This window comes from Raphanus sativus, chromosome 9, assembly GCF_000801105.2.
Source record: "Raphanus sativus cultivar WK10039 chromosome 9, ASM80110v3, whole genome shotgun sequence".
NCBI lineage: Eukaryota > Viridiplantae > Streptophyta > Magnoliopsida > Brassicales > Brassicaceae > Raphanus > Raphanus sativus.
The window spans coordinates 35932024-35945644 of NC_079519.1; the positions used below are offsets into that span (position 1 = coordinate 35932024).

The window sequence follows — 13621 nt, forward strand, 5'->3', positions numbered from 1 at the left end:
TACCAACCATTATTTTCGAGGGATTAATGTATTAGTATCAATTTGACAATGATTAGCGCGTCCAACTAAGAAACTATATATCGAGTTTTTTAATGTTAATGATAAGTATGCTATGTCGGCTTCAAATTTTGAATGAAGATCCTTTGCAAGTTGTTGGGGATTACGATGGTGACAATTGATACGCTTTTAACGAATTGTTTTGAGCTATTATATTTATAACAAATTAAATGCCAACAATGGATGTTTCAATAACAGGAATTGGAGCTGCTAGAAAATACTGTTTACAAACCTTTTATCAACTAAGAGATCAATTAGAATCATGTCTGTTTACTTAAATTATGTTTTTATAATAAATATTGATTGGATAATAATGAACACTAGATTCTGACCCGCTTTTAAAAAGGCGGGTATTTTTTTGTTATTTTTTCAATATAAAGATTGATAATTCTTTGTTTTAATTATATAAACTGTGACATGATCAAGTCTCAATTATGCGGTTTTGTTACAGTGACAGTATGACGAAATTTAAAATGCGTCACAACCATTTTATGTTTGTAAATAAATTAAATAATGGTTTTATCCAGTGTTTTAAAATCCGACCCGGACCCGCGGTTGAACCAGAAAACCTGGTGACCGAAAAAAAATTCGGGTTGGGTTTTGTAAAAAACCCAAAATTTAAAAACCCGCAAAAACCCACTCAAACCAACTAAAACCCAAAACCCGGTACCGGTTGAACCAGTAGATAATTTTTTTAGTTGTATATCAAATGAAAATAAAAATATAAAAAGTTAAGTTAAGTATTCTAAATATTTATTAAACATAAAATATATACATATCCAAATTATTATTTTATGTTTTAAAGATATTTAGAAAGTAGTAACTTTAGTTTTATATATTTTTTATTTTTTTATATTTTATTAGCTAATATATTATTATATAATAAAACTAATTTATTTATTAATCTGCGGTTCATCCGCGGTTTACCTGCAGTCGACTCAATGACTCAGTAACCCGGTAAATCGTCCGGTTCAGTGTTCGGGTCGGTTTTCAAAACATTGGTTTTATCCGAAATACTTACTTGGGCTATTATATAATTTTAAAGATTTATAATTTATATAAAATATTGCTAAACATATAAACTGGCCAATAATATTTTTGATTAAGTCTCATCCTCATGTAGAATTTCAATCTCTAATATCAACTTATTAAAATTATTAAGACTTTAATTTGTAGTATTGATATTAAAAAGTTTATGGAATTTGAATTTGATTATATAAAAACATAACCCATTTAATTAGTTAGCAAACCCATCTAAATGTTGAAATAGGCCCACAAAATCGAAAGACCATAATGCCATTAATGAATTTTTTAGTTTGTTCATATAATTAAAAACATTTTTGGAAAATTTAAAATATTCATTAAGGGTATAATTCAGGAATGGTCATGTTTTAATGGTATTGATAATGCTTATGTTAATGCTCTGCTAATCAAGTTTTAAAAATAAATTTTCCAAGTTCTACCTATATACGGAGTCGGTCCTAGACTTGCAAGGGGTGGAAGCAAGTTTTAAAAATAAATTTTCCAAGTTCTACCTATATGGCTATATATGAAGTTGTATTTCATTCATTTCACTATGTCAACTGAAACAGTATAATATGATTTTAGTACTGTGTATACTACTAATTGTGGCAAAATATTTTATTTTTGTTAAAGACAGGAAAGATCAAATATGAAAAAGCTCAAATATAGTAGACCCGTTAATAATAAGGGCCCATGATTGATGAATTTGGACCTACTGAAACGCATCTACGGTTTGGTGTAGTAGGCCGGTTAAAACGGGTTAAACAGAAAGCCACTCCAATCAATTTTTACCATAGTACCCTTAACCTATAAAAAGTATAAACTTAGACAAATCCACTCTCCATTAATCAACAAATCATTGGAGAAGATGAATAGAATCGCCGATGATGAAAGCAACAACAAAAACGAGAACCACATAGCTCTGGAGAACGAAGACACCAAATTTCGAGTATGTGCTGCAGTGCACTTGATCTTCACCACATCTTCTTTGTTCGATTATGTGACTTTTTTTTTGTTTTCCTTTGTGTTGCGCAGGAATCTTCAAGAAGCAGAGTCAAGGACCGTGAAAGAGAGAAGAGAAGAGACAGAGATAGGGAGCGAGGCCGCCATCATAGAGACCGTAGTGAGAGAGATGATGATGATCATCATCATCACAGATGTCGAAGGTCAGAACATAGATCACGTTCAAGGTCAAGGACACGCTCCAAGAGGTACCTTGGCTTCTCTGTTATATTCTATATTTACATGGCTTGAGGTTTATTCTTTGTGAATGTATGAACACAAAGGATTTAGTGTGATCTTTGATGTTTATTTAATGTCTGTTCCTAACTGATGTTTCTACTGATGTCTGACCGCTTTTCAGGAAGAGGGTAAGTGGATTCGATATACGGCCCCCTGCTTCTGCAATGTTAGCTCCTACTACGGCCGTTGCTGCAGCAGCAGGTATATCGTCCTTCATCATCTACTCAAAACGTTATTTTATTCCTTAACTGCCTTGTTGTTTTTGATTGTACGTAGTTTTGGAAAAGATCATAGTCAATTACACGGTCTGACTTTGGTAAGCTGCATTTTTAATTGCACACCACTTTAAATCCATGCTCTCTGGTGAAGTGGTTCTGGAACTGAGAGACCTTTTTTTGTCTTTTTTTTTGGTGGTGTTTGTTTTGTGTCTTATCTTTTTGTAGTAAGAAGGCTATGTTGGGTTAGTTTCCCCAACGTGTGCGGACAATGAGCCGACCTCTCTAGCTTTTAATAGTACAAGGAGCAATCAGTGATTTGCAACGGTTGTCATGGGTATTCTTCATCTTCAACTGGCAGCTATATGGCTGTTTTCTAGCCTTAAACAAATTTTGACATTTGCATTTATGCTTTTCCATATTTTAAAGTTCATAAGATGTTGGTTTGTTCTGTAATCAGCGGGTTTAGTTGGTAGGAAGGGTGTTCTATGTAGCTTTGTACTTGTTGTTTGGTTGGTCTCTGCTCATCCGGAAAGTAATAATTTCTGATGATTTCTCTTGTTCTAGCAGCCCAGGTTCCTAGTGTGCCAGCTACCTTTAATATTCCAGGGATGTTCCCCAACGCGCTTGCAATGATCCCTAATCAGGTATAGATCCGTACTGTTACTTGCGTCTCTTTTAAGTTTTTTTTTTTCTTGTTTTTTATGCAGACGTACTTATAACGTCTCATGATTTCTTCTCACCTAGCAACTGGGAGCGCTTCCTTTATTGCCAGTTCAGGCAATGACTCAGCAGGTAAGAAATATCAATTCTATTTTATCTTATGGTTCTTCACCTTTTGTCAAGATTCCATTCCTAATACTTTGTTACGATCGCAGGCAACTAGGCACGCTAGACGAGTCTATGTTGGTGGCCTTCCACCCACTGCAAATGAGCAGGTTTTGTTACTTTTTTTTTTGTCTATTTTAATCATTTTAAATTTTAGCAATGTCATTGTAAGACTACTACTGAGAATCGATTTGCATATTGTAGTCGGTGGCAGCTTTCTTTAGCCAAGTGATGTCAGCCGTTGGGGGAAACACTGCTGGGCCAGGTATCAAAATTTTCATTTTTTTTTGGTCTTATACCTTTGACAAGCCCTAGACAATAAATCATTCTCTCTTTTCATTCATAGGCGATGCGGTGGTGAATGTTTACATAAACCATGAAAAGAAGTTCGCTTTTGTAGAGATGAGATCTGTTGAAGAGGCTAGTAATGCAATGGCATTAGACGGAATCATATTAGAGGTGGTTCATTATCTCTTACTCAGTTTAGATGTACAGTCTTATTCTTCTTTGTTAATTACAATGTGTATTGTCAGTATTAACATGTTAGCTTTTGCTCATCTCCAGGGGGTTCCTGTAAAGGTGAAGAGGCCTACTGACTATAATCCATCCCTTGCCGCAGCTCTTGGTCCGAGCCAGCCTAATCCCAATCTCAACTTGGCGGCTGTTGGATTGTCTTCGGTGTCTACTGGTGGGCTTGAGGTTCCGGACCGCTTATTTGTTGGTGGGCTTCCCTATTACTTGACAGAGGATCAGATCAGGGAGCTCTTGGAGTCCTTTGGGCCGCTAAGAGGTTTCAACTTGGTTAAAGACAGGGAAACTGGAAACTCGATGGGATACGCATTCTGTGTATTCCAGGATCCTTCAGTCACAGATATTGCATGTGCTGCTCTAAACGGGATTAAGATGGGCAATAAAACACTTACAGTGAGGCGTGCAGTCCAAGGTGCGGTTCAACCTAAGCCTGAGCAAGAAGATATATTACTTCATGCTCAACAGCAGATTGCTTTACAGGTGAGTGTTTGATTACTTCATGCTTTGTCCTTTTACTACTAATATATCTAAACGTTCTGAATATCACTAATTTAAGTGTTGTATCGAACTTGTGTAACAGAGGCGTATGCTACAACCAGGAGGCACGCCCACCAAGATTGTCTGTTTGACTCAAGTAGTTACAGCTAATGATCTTGGCGACGATCAAGAATATGAAGACATAATGGAGGACATGAGACAGGAAGGTGGAAAATTCGGTAAGCAATTTCAGTTTTTTGAGTTTATGTTCCTGACGTAATGGCATTTATACACGCATTCAAGCTCTTCTTACATGGTTGGAACTTTTGATAAATCATTCATGTGTGCAGGTAACTTGGTGAATGTAGTGATTCCGAGGCCCAATCCGGATCGTGATGCAACACCAGGAGTTGGGAAGGTTCGGTTTTCAGCTCAGAGAAGCAGTTTCTTACTATTTCATTCACACAAACACATCCCTCTTAATGATATTTTTTATTATATTTAATATCAATGCAGGTGTTCTTAGAGTATGCGGACTTGGATGGCGCAGCAAAGGCAAGATCGGGGATGAATGGAAGAAAGTTTGGAGGAAACCAAGTGGTGGCTTTGTATTACCCTGAAAACAAGTATGCGCAAGGCGACTACGAAGGCTGCTGATCTTTCTTTACTTTATTTGGACCTCTTCTTAGCAACAAGTTTGAATCCTTTTGCTTTTGTTTTATGCATGGAGATATATTGGTGTGTTGAGATTATGACTGTATATTAGTAACCTAAAACTACATATACTTTTCGCTTTCCTGCCTGGAAAAAACTGTATGGTAACTTCTTCGAACATATTTACTAGATCATGCCGCACGGGTATTAATTTTCATTTTTAATTTTTATTTATTTATACTAAATATTATATTTATAATATTTGATCTTTTTATATTGATTAAGCTAGGGATAAATATTTGGATATCCATTCGAATTCGGTTAAAATTTATTCGGGTTTGAGATTTTCGAGTTTAAAGATTCTAACTCTATTCGGGTATTTATAAACTTTGGTTCCGGTTTGATTTATATCTTTGCGGGTTTGATAACCCGTTTAAATTATTTTTAAATTTTAAAAATTTATATATCTTTAAATATCCTTAAATCTAAAAAATATAACATGTAAATTTGAGTAAAATGTAAGCTAAAGTACCTAAATTAAAAATTAAAACAAATTTAACTTAAATATTTAGATGAAGAATAAATATATATATATATATATTTTAAGTATTTTTGGTGTTTTGATTATTGTTTATCTACTTTAGATGTTTACTTTTGATTATTTTTTATATTTTAAATCAACTTAAAATAGTTAGATATTAACTCGAAAAATAGCTAACATATTGAAGTATATAAATATGATTTAAATACATTCGGATATCCGAAATATTTCGTTCGGATAAGGTTTAGTTATGGTTCTCTAGATACCAAAATGGTAAATCCGTTTGGATATTATCTAGTTTCGGTTCAAATTTGGTAATACTTTTCGTTCATATTTGTTCAATGAATAGTTGATATTATAATTTTCATGAATTGTTTGTCTAATAAAAATGTATTTTTTGAATTCGACATTATTTTAATTGAGAAGTTAATGAAGTGTATTTAATTCAAATTTAATTTTAGAACACATTAATGTAAGTGGAAAAGACAAAGCATTAAAATAGGAAATATTATTTAATTGTGTATTTAATTCAAATTTAATTTAAGAAAACACATTAATTAAAGTGAAAATACAGCATTAAAATAGGAAGTATTATTTAATATCAGTGGCATGGAAGTGTAAATAACACTGAAAACTAAGGGGCATTTTATACGTATAATTCTCTTTTAATAATATAGATAACACCAACATGCTTTTAGCAGTTATAATTTTTTTTTAACTATCGTCTATAATAAATGAATGACAACATAAAATAACTAGCACCAGTGGTCTAGTGGTAGAATAGTACCCTGCCACGGTACAGACCCGGGTTCGATTCCCGGCTGGTGCATTGAGCAGTGAAGATTTAGGCTTCAGCGATGGTTGGGTCCATCGCATCTGTCTGATATCTCGGATGTCTTACTAGCCATACACTGAGCTCTGTTTTTTTTTTCCCTTTTTTCTGGCGTTTCTAAACAGTACGAGTAGGTGATAGTTGGAGAAATGTTTATCAATTTTGGATGGAACACCTATCCAGAATGAAATGGCTACTGTATTGTCGAATCACTATTCAGTAGCCATGATTTAGTATTCACATGTCAATATGTCGTAGCAACCAAAAAATTGATTAATTTTACTTTGGTTCACGTCGGTCATCTTGATCTTTCACATTAACCGTTCTGAAGAGTCCATGTGATCTAGTGACCCAGGTTCTGACACTAAGAAGGATAGGTGGCATTTGAGTTCGGAGATATTAACACGTGGGTATAAGTACTAGCTTCAACAGAACTAAATCCAAATCTTTGTCCGGACACAGACCATCACTCTGTAAAGAGATATACTCAAATCTATATTGTGTGTTAAATATTGTTTGTATACGCATCTTTGTTCATATCCTCTGTACGTAGGCCTGAATGTAATATAAATTCAAATGCATTACTTTTTTTTGGTGGCAATGAAACTTATTCACCACACCTTCAAAATGGCATCTGAACAACAAATCTTCCGTCGAACACAAGAAGAGTCCTCAAATCCTCCTTCTCAATCTATACATGAACTAGAAGCCCTAACCGACAAGACCATACCGAGCCACCAAAACGAGGCCAAGATAGCGTCAGCAGAGTTCGAGAACATTCAGAAACGGTACCGAGACCTAATCGTCACGCTGCCTCACGCGAAAGGCTGGTTTGAGAAGGCTCCGTTCATCGGGTACGGTGGTCACTGGATCATAGAGACTCTCCTTGCAGGTTGCCTTCACGCGCAAGACTTCTTCCAAGCGCGGCCTGTTGACTTTTTCATTTGTAGCTACCCGAAGTCAGGTACCACTTGGCTCAAAGCCCTAGCTTTCTCTATCGTCAACCGATCTCGCTTCGAAGACGATTCCTCCAACCCTCTCCTAAAACGTAACCCTCACGAGCTCGTTCCCTTCATTGAGATCGAATTCTCTTTCTTTCCTCAACTTGATGTTCTCAAAGACGAAGGGAACACTCTCTTTTCGACTCACATGCCGCACGGGTTACTACCCGAATCGGTTTCGAAATCGGGTTGTAAGATGGTTTACATCTGGAGAGACCCCAAGGACACTTTCATCTCCATGTGGACTTTCTTCCAAAAGCAAAAATTTGGAAACGGTCCTCTCAATAGTCTCGAGGAGTGTTTTGACATGTTCTGTCGAGGTTTCTCGGGGTACGGTCCTTATCTAGATCATGTCATGTCGTATTGGAAAGCTTACAAAGAGAATCCAGAAAAGGTTTTGTTCCTCAAGTACGAGACCATGAGAGGTGATCCTCTGCCGTATGTGAGAAGATTAGCTGAGTTTATGGGTTATGGATTCACAACCGAGGAAGAGGAGAAAGGGGTTGTTGAGAAAGTTGTGGAACTTTGCAGCTTCGAGACGTTGAGGAATCTTGAAGCCAACAAAGGAGAGAAATATAGAGAGGACATTCCTGTTAGTGCTTATCAGAACAGCGCCTATTTCAGGAAGGGAAAGGTCGGAGACTGGCAGACTTATCTGACTCCGGAGATGGCAGCTCGGATCGACGGGTTGATGGAAGAGAAATTCAAGGGCACCGGATTGCTTGAACACTTCAAATGATCACTTTGTGTTTAGGGCATGCCTGATCCTTGTATGCTATGTTTACTTACAACACAAGTTTTCTTATACAATGTAATAAGTTATAACTAGAGGAATAAATGTTGTTTCTGTTTTCATGCAAATGTATTCTATATAAAAAAATTAATTTGCTTCGTAGTATGCATATTTGGCTGATTTGTGCAAATCAATGAGATGTGTAGCAACAGTGACCGGCGATGAAAAAAACAAACAAAAAATGGAGAAATTAACACAAAGCATAACACTGAAGAAAGATAAAAAGGTCGCTGGCGTATGGGCTACAAACCCAATTACATTTTGTAGAAACATTACATTTGAAAAAAAAGAAGCATAAATAAGATTTACTCTACCAAGCAAATGATAACATATTACATTGTAGAATAAAACTTGTGCTGTAAGTAAACTAAGAACAAGAACCGGTCATTTAATAACCATGTTCAAAAAGACCTGTGCCCTTGAATTTCTCTTCCATCAATCCATCGATACGAGCTGCCATCTCCGGAGTCAGGTAGTTGCTCCAGTCTCCGACCTTTCCCTTCCTGAAATAAGCGCTTTCGGATAAAACTTAGAAGGAACATCCTCTCCGCTTACCTTACCTTTGACGTCCTCTTTGTCTTTCTCTCCTTTGTTGGCTTCAACATTCTTCAACGACTCGAAACTGCAGAGGTTCACCACTTTTTCAACAACCCCTTTCTCCTCTTCCTCAGCTGTGAATCCATAACCCATAAACTCAGCCAATCTCTTCACATAGGGCAAAGGATCAGCTCTGATGGTCTCGTACTTGAGGAAAAAAAACCTGATCCGGAGTCTCTTGGTAGGCTTTCCAATACGACATGACATGATCTAGATAAGGACCGTACAAAGAATGACCTTGACAGAACATATCAAAAGACTCCTCAAGACTGTTGAGAGGACCATTGTCTGATCTCTCCTTCTGGAAGAAGTTCCACATGGAGACAAATGTGTCCTTTGGGTCTCTCCAGATGTAAACCATCTTACAGCCGGCTTTTGAGATTGACTCCGGTAATAACCCATACGGGATATGAGTCGAGAACAGAGTGTTTCCTTTGTCCTCGACAGCATCCTTTTGTTGGAACAAAGAGAGTTCACCCTCAATGAAAGGAACAAGCTCGTGAGGGTTACATTTCAGGAGAGGGTTTGAGGATTGGTCAGGGTCAGAGGCAGACCGATTTGCGATGGCGAAAGTTAGAGCTTTGAGCCAAGTGGTACCTGACTTTGGGTAGCTACAAACGAAGAAGTCAACGGGACGTGCTTGGAAGACGTCTATTGCGTGAAGCCAACGTTCAAGGAGAGGCTTCACTATCCAGTGACCACCGTACTTGATCAGTGGAGCTTTTGGTCTCCAGCCTTGGGTCTGAGGAAACGAGGTGATTAGCTCTTGGTACCGTTCATGATTCTTTTCAAACTCTCTCTCGGTCTCATCTTGGTGGTTCAGTAGGGGAGCATTGGTAACGGTTTTTGAATCCATGGGAGATCAAGGAAGAGGATGTGAGGACTGTGAGAGGTGGGTTATATTGTGTGTTTCTGAATAATGGTGTGTTTAGTCATGCATATATGAAGCTATTTATACACGTATTTACATTTTAAACTCGAAACAGTAACCAAAAGATAAGATGATATCTTGTAATCGTGGCACTTGCCAACTGTAAATGAGATTTTGATATATAAAAAAATTGTCAAAATAGAAAACAAATTGGCAAATATATAAAACATTACCGTTTCTTTATCGAGTCATTATGGAAAATAATAGAACAAAAAATCAGGACTGGATTTAGTCAATGCATGCATGAATGATATTGCATGTATAAAAAATATATAATATGTGGCATATGTAAAATAGAAGAGGATCTCTGAACAAGGGAAGCTTCGCCAAATGGCAAAATCTTGTAATATTCAATAGCAGATACAGATCCAAAAGAAGTTACAATTTGTATTTGTAACAAACCAAGTAAATACACTATTTTAATATAATTACCCAAAATTTACAAAAATATATAAATGTATTATATAAATGTATGAAAGAACATAATAATATATATATCAAACGTAGTAATACAGACTTCTGTTGTTTTTTCTGAGTGGATAATAATATTTCATCCAGATAAAACTACTAATTATTGTTCCAATGCCTATATATGAAATATATTAGGTTCACAAAACTTTAGTGTTATCAGGAAAAAGCCTTTTAATAAAAAAGTAATGATCTGTAAGTTCTTCATTGACAACAAAAATTATCAATATAATGGCATGAATATTTGGAAGCAAAATTCCTACCAGTCGAATCAACCAAAGATTAGAGCACCTCCAATAAAAATATCTACCATTGAAATTCTATATATATATATATATATATATATATATATATATATATAGTCTTAAGAGACTTTAGATTGAACTTCCATTAAAATTAATAATCCCACAATTAAATATTAATATTAATATATACAAACGCCCATATATATTTTTATACATTTTCGAATGTCAATGATAGAACCCTACTCTTATACCATCCAACAAAATCTTTTACAACATATAACACTATAGTCTAGAACCTTCCACTCTACTACCTGAAGTAAAAGTTATAAAACACTATTTATGTCGTATGGAAAAATCTTTTTTTGGTCAACTGAAAAAGCTAAACAATTACACTAGTCTTAGATGATGATACAAACATAAAACTGATATATAACAATTGATGGATGGAGTTTGCTACAAAGAATAAGAGAGCAGATATGTAATCTTTATAAGACCATACAACCCCATCGATATGAGCAATAGATCAAGCCATTAAGGAGAACGAGAGATGTTACAAAGTTGACCAATTTGATTCGTTGTGGTTAGGTGTTGACCAACAAGAGCATGGAAGAAAACCAAAAAACAGGGGTTCGTATGTGCAGCGCCTCTACAGTGTATGGCAACTTGGCAAGTAGTGGAGCCAGAAATTTTGTGTACCGATATCAGAATTATCTTTTTCAAAAACATAATTATAAACCATCAAAACTACAAATTATAACTTAACTTTTAATGTTTTGTAATTATTTTAGTGGGATTATATTTTTTGGGGTCAAATTTTATATTTTAATGGGATCAATAATTTTTCTTTAAATAAAAACAAAAATATTTTTTAAAATAATGGAATCAGCTGATTCCACTACTTTTTTACTCCCTCCGCCTCTTGTCTACGGATAATGGGTTTTTACACATGTTTATTTGACCTATGGATTTTATTCCGTGCGATGGGCGCAACGTTAATATTCCGGAAGCTAGTATTGTTAACTGATTCTACAATTATCACATGACATTTCTTTTTATTTTAGCTTTATTCGTACGATATCGTGAATCAATTTCCGATTGATCATCCATCCTTTTACTACTCTAATCCAAACACGTTTAATTTTAAAGTTCTAAATAAATGAGTGCACGAAAAGGTAAGCACACATAGATATCTATATCAATTATTTTAAGCTTTTCATCATATATCAAAAATCGAGATGGTACAATTCACCCCCACTCACAGAGCGCAACACTCCTATTGTGCAGAACAACATATCTCAAGATGCCTCTCGGACCAGAATTGAGATGGCTAATTAGCTCTGATATCACTTATAACGGTCCGACCACCTATGGCTAATGTGTCTTACATGTCCGCTCACTCGGCCTGTGGGTTCCACTCTGAGCGACATGTGGTACGTTAATCTTTTTGAAGGTTCATTAGTCTTATTTACTGATCCTGTAATAACCACATGACCTTTTTTTAATATTTTGAACTCACTCGCACGGTATTACGAATCACTTCTCAATAGATCATCTATCTTTCACTATTCTAATCTATGCACGATTAATTCTATAGTTTTAAATAGATATGTCCTCGAATAAGTAAACGTATTTTGATGACATAAATAACCAAATCAATTATCTTAAAACTATCATATACCATAAATCAGAATGTTGAAGTATGGTCCAGCTTCCTGTTATTATTAACAGATATTACTTTTTCTTCAAATCACTGATTGTTAAATAGAACTTTAAAACTACTAGAGTTTGATCAGTACACTCGAGTGTTCATTTTAATAAAATAAATATAGGAAATTCTTCACAATATAAGAATGCAATGATTATATAGACATGCGCCCGTATAGATCTTTATTTTTGATTATAGATGACGGTTTTGAATTGTCTGTAATTTAATTTGTTTGTTGGTCATATTGTGGTTGGATTTTAAACCAATCAGACTGATATGTTATATAAAATATTTGTCAATCAATAATTTTTAACTACTTTAACCATTTTTGATGTATTTATTATAAACTAAAACATCAAATAGTATGTTTATGTATATTAAGAAGTTCAAAGCAAGGTGCATCACCGTGCATGTGACCTGAGCATGAGCCAAAACTTAATTAAAAGAAACCAAAACTTGTAAATCAAACCCAACTGGACCAAACAAAACTTTTGGGTTTAGTCTGCTAGCATTATTCCCAAACCAAAACAAAAAAAAATGCACCACTAGATTACATATGCAAATGTAAATCGGACATCTATTCTATTAATTCTTCAGCAGCATGACCAATTGATATGAAGTTATGTCCATCTATCTAAATCCATGATACTTTCCTTTAATCATTTCTCTTTTTTTACATTTTATATATCAACATAACCACCTCTTCTTCCCCACAGAACCAACCATGCCGATAACTGCATACGTATGTAACTAACTGCATACATATGTAACTTTAACTTTATAAAATAACTAACGGTTGTTAGGATTATATAGTTAGGCCAGTTTAGACTATTTTACTAAAAATATGCTATTACAATTCTTATATAAAATTATGGTTTTATGGTATGTGTTATAATTTAGCATAACTGTATGTGTATATATATATGTATATTATTTATAGTTTGTATTGCAATATTTTTAATAAACTAAAAATTAGTATATTTAAATTTTAAAATAAATCTTCAATTTGTATTCATAAATTTATGATTAGAAATTTAATAATAAAATAGTAATAATTATTTTCAGACATATTTACTCCTAATATTTACAAAAAAAAATACAAAACAACACTATATATGCGCTTCAAGCACAGATCAAGATCTAATATAGGTCTAACATTTTACCGGACCCGAAAAACCAAACTAGAACAGATCCGAAAATACAGGTTCAGATCCGAGTCTATGCTAAAATATTTATTGGATCTTTTTTATGGGGACCCACGAGTCTCGGTTTGGATCTACGTCCTACAAGAAGACCCAATCGGGTATTCGAAATACTCAAAATTATTATATATTAGGTAAATTTGGATGATTGTGTGTATTTTGGATGTTTCAGATATTTTTTAAGTTTCGAGTTCAGGTTTTAGGTATAATTTCAGGTTTCGGGTAAATTTTAGATCTCCAAAAATATAATTTGGGTGTTCGGGTAAAATTTGAGATACC

At 34.7% G+C, this 13621-nt stretch overlaps 2 protein-coding genes, 2 non-coding genes and 1 pseudogene across 9 annotated transcripts; 4 read left to right on the forward strand and 1 right to left on the reverse strand.

Moving 5' to 3' along the window:
- The first annotated feature begins 1909 nt into the window (after window positions 1-1909).
- On the forward strand, window positions 1910-5244 carry LOC108823445 (splicing factor U2af large subunit B). 6 transcript variants are annotated; one of them, XM_018596652.1, is made up of 13 exons: window positions 2232-2291; window positions 2444-2523; window positions 2599-2638; window positions 2766-2874; window positions 3105-3184; window positions 3285-3332; window positions 3416-3475; window positions 3570-3630; window positions 3712-3824; window positions 3930-4376; window positions 4477-4612; window positions 4724-4791; window positions 4890-5244. In XM_018596652.1, the coding sequence occupies exons 4-13, from the start codon at window positions 2871-2873 to the stop codon at window positions 5028-5030; spliced, it is 1158 nt and encodes a 385-aa protein (XP_018452154.1). In that variant the 5' UTR covers window positions 2232-2291; window positions 2444-2523; window positions 2599-2638; window positions 2766-2870; the 3' UTR covers window positions 5031-5244. The 6 variants fall into 6 exon arrangements, with proteins under 6 accessions (XP_018452149.1, XP_018452151.1, XP_018452154.1 ...); XM_018596653.1 differs by having other exon boundaries at window positions 3108-3184; XM_018596647.2 differs by lacking the exons at window positions 2599-2638; window positions 2766-2874 and adding an exon at window positions 1910-2029 and having other exon boundaries at window positions 2116-2291.
- Window positions 5245-6326: 1082 nt separating this feature from the next.
- Window positions 6327-6397, forward strand: TRNAG-GCC (transfer RNA glycine (anticodon GCC)). Its single transcript has one exon. It is a non-coding gene; the product is annotated as a tRNA-Gly (tRNA).
- Window positions 6398-6399: 2 nt separating this feature from the next.
- On the forward strand, window positions 6400-6487 carry LOC130500561 (small nucleolar RNA snoR114). Its single transcript, XR_008939181.1, has one exon. It is a non-coding gene; the product is annotated as a small nucleolar RNA snoR114 (small nucleolar RNA).
- Window positions 6488-6878: 391 nt separating this feature from the next.
- On the forward strand, window positions 6879-8254 carry LOC108825397 (cytosolic sulfotransferase 18-like). The gene has a single exon (XM_018598691.2). It carries the CDS (start codon window positions 6977-6979, stop codon window positions 8138-8140), a length of 1164 nt encoding a protein of 387 aa, XP_018454193.2. The 5' UTR covers window positions 6879-6976; the 3' UTR covers window positions 8141-8254.
- Window positions 8255-8582: 328 nt separating this feature from the next.
- Window positions 8583-9670, reverse strand: LOC130500252 (cytosolic sulfotransferase 18-like; annotated as a pseudogene).
- Between the last annotated feature and the right edge of the window lie 3951 nt (window positions 9671-13621).

What these genes read in the sequence shown, in the direction of transcription:
- LOC108823445 (XM_018596647.2), top strand. Translation starts at nt 1,949, where the DNA reads ATGAATAGAATCGCCGATGATGAAAGCAACAACAAAAACGAGAACCAC. An exon ending in GGCCGTTGCTGCAGCAGCAG is followed by an intron (nt 2,524 to 3,104) that starts GTATATCGTCCT and finishes CTCTTGTTCTAG; the next exon opens with CAGCCCAGGTTCCTAGTGTG. An exon ending in CACCCACTGCAAATGAGCAG is followed by an intron (nt 3,476 to 3,569) that starts GTTTTGTTACTT and finishes TGCATATTGTAG; the next exon opens with TCGGTGGCAGCTTTCTTTAG.
- LOC108825397 (XM_018598691.2), top strand. Translation starts at nt 6,977, where the DNA reads ATGCATTACTTTTTTTTGGTGGCAATGAAACTTATTCACCACACCTTC.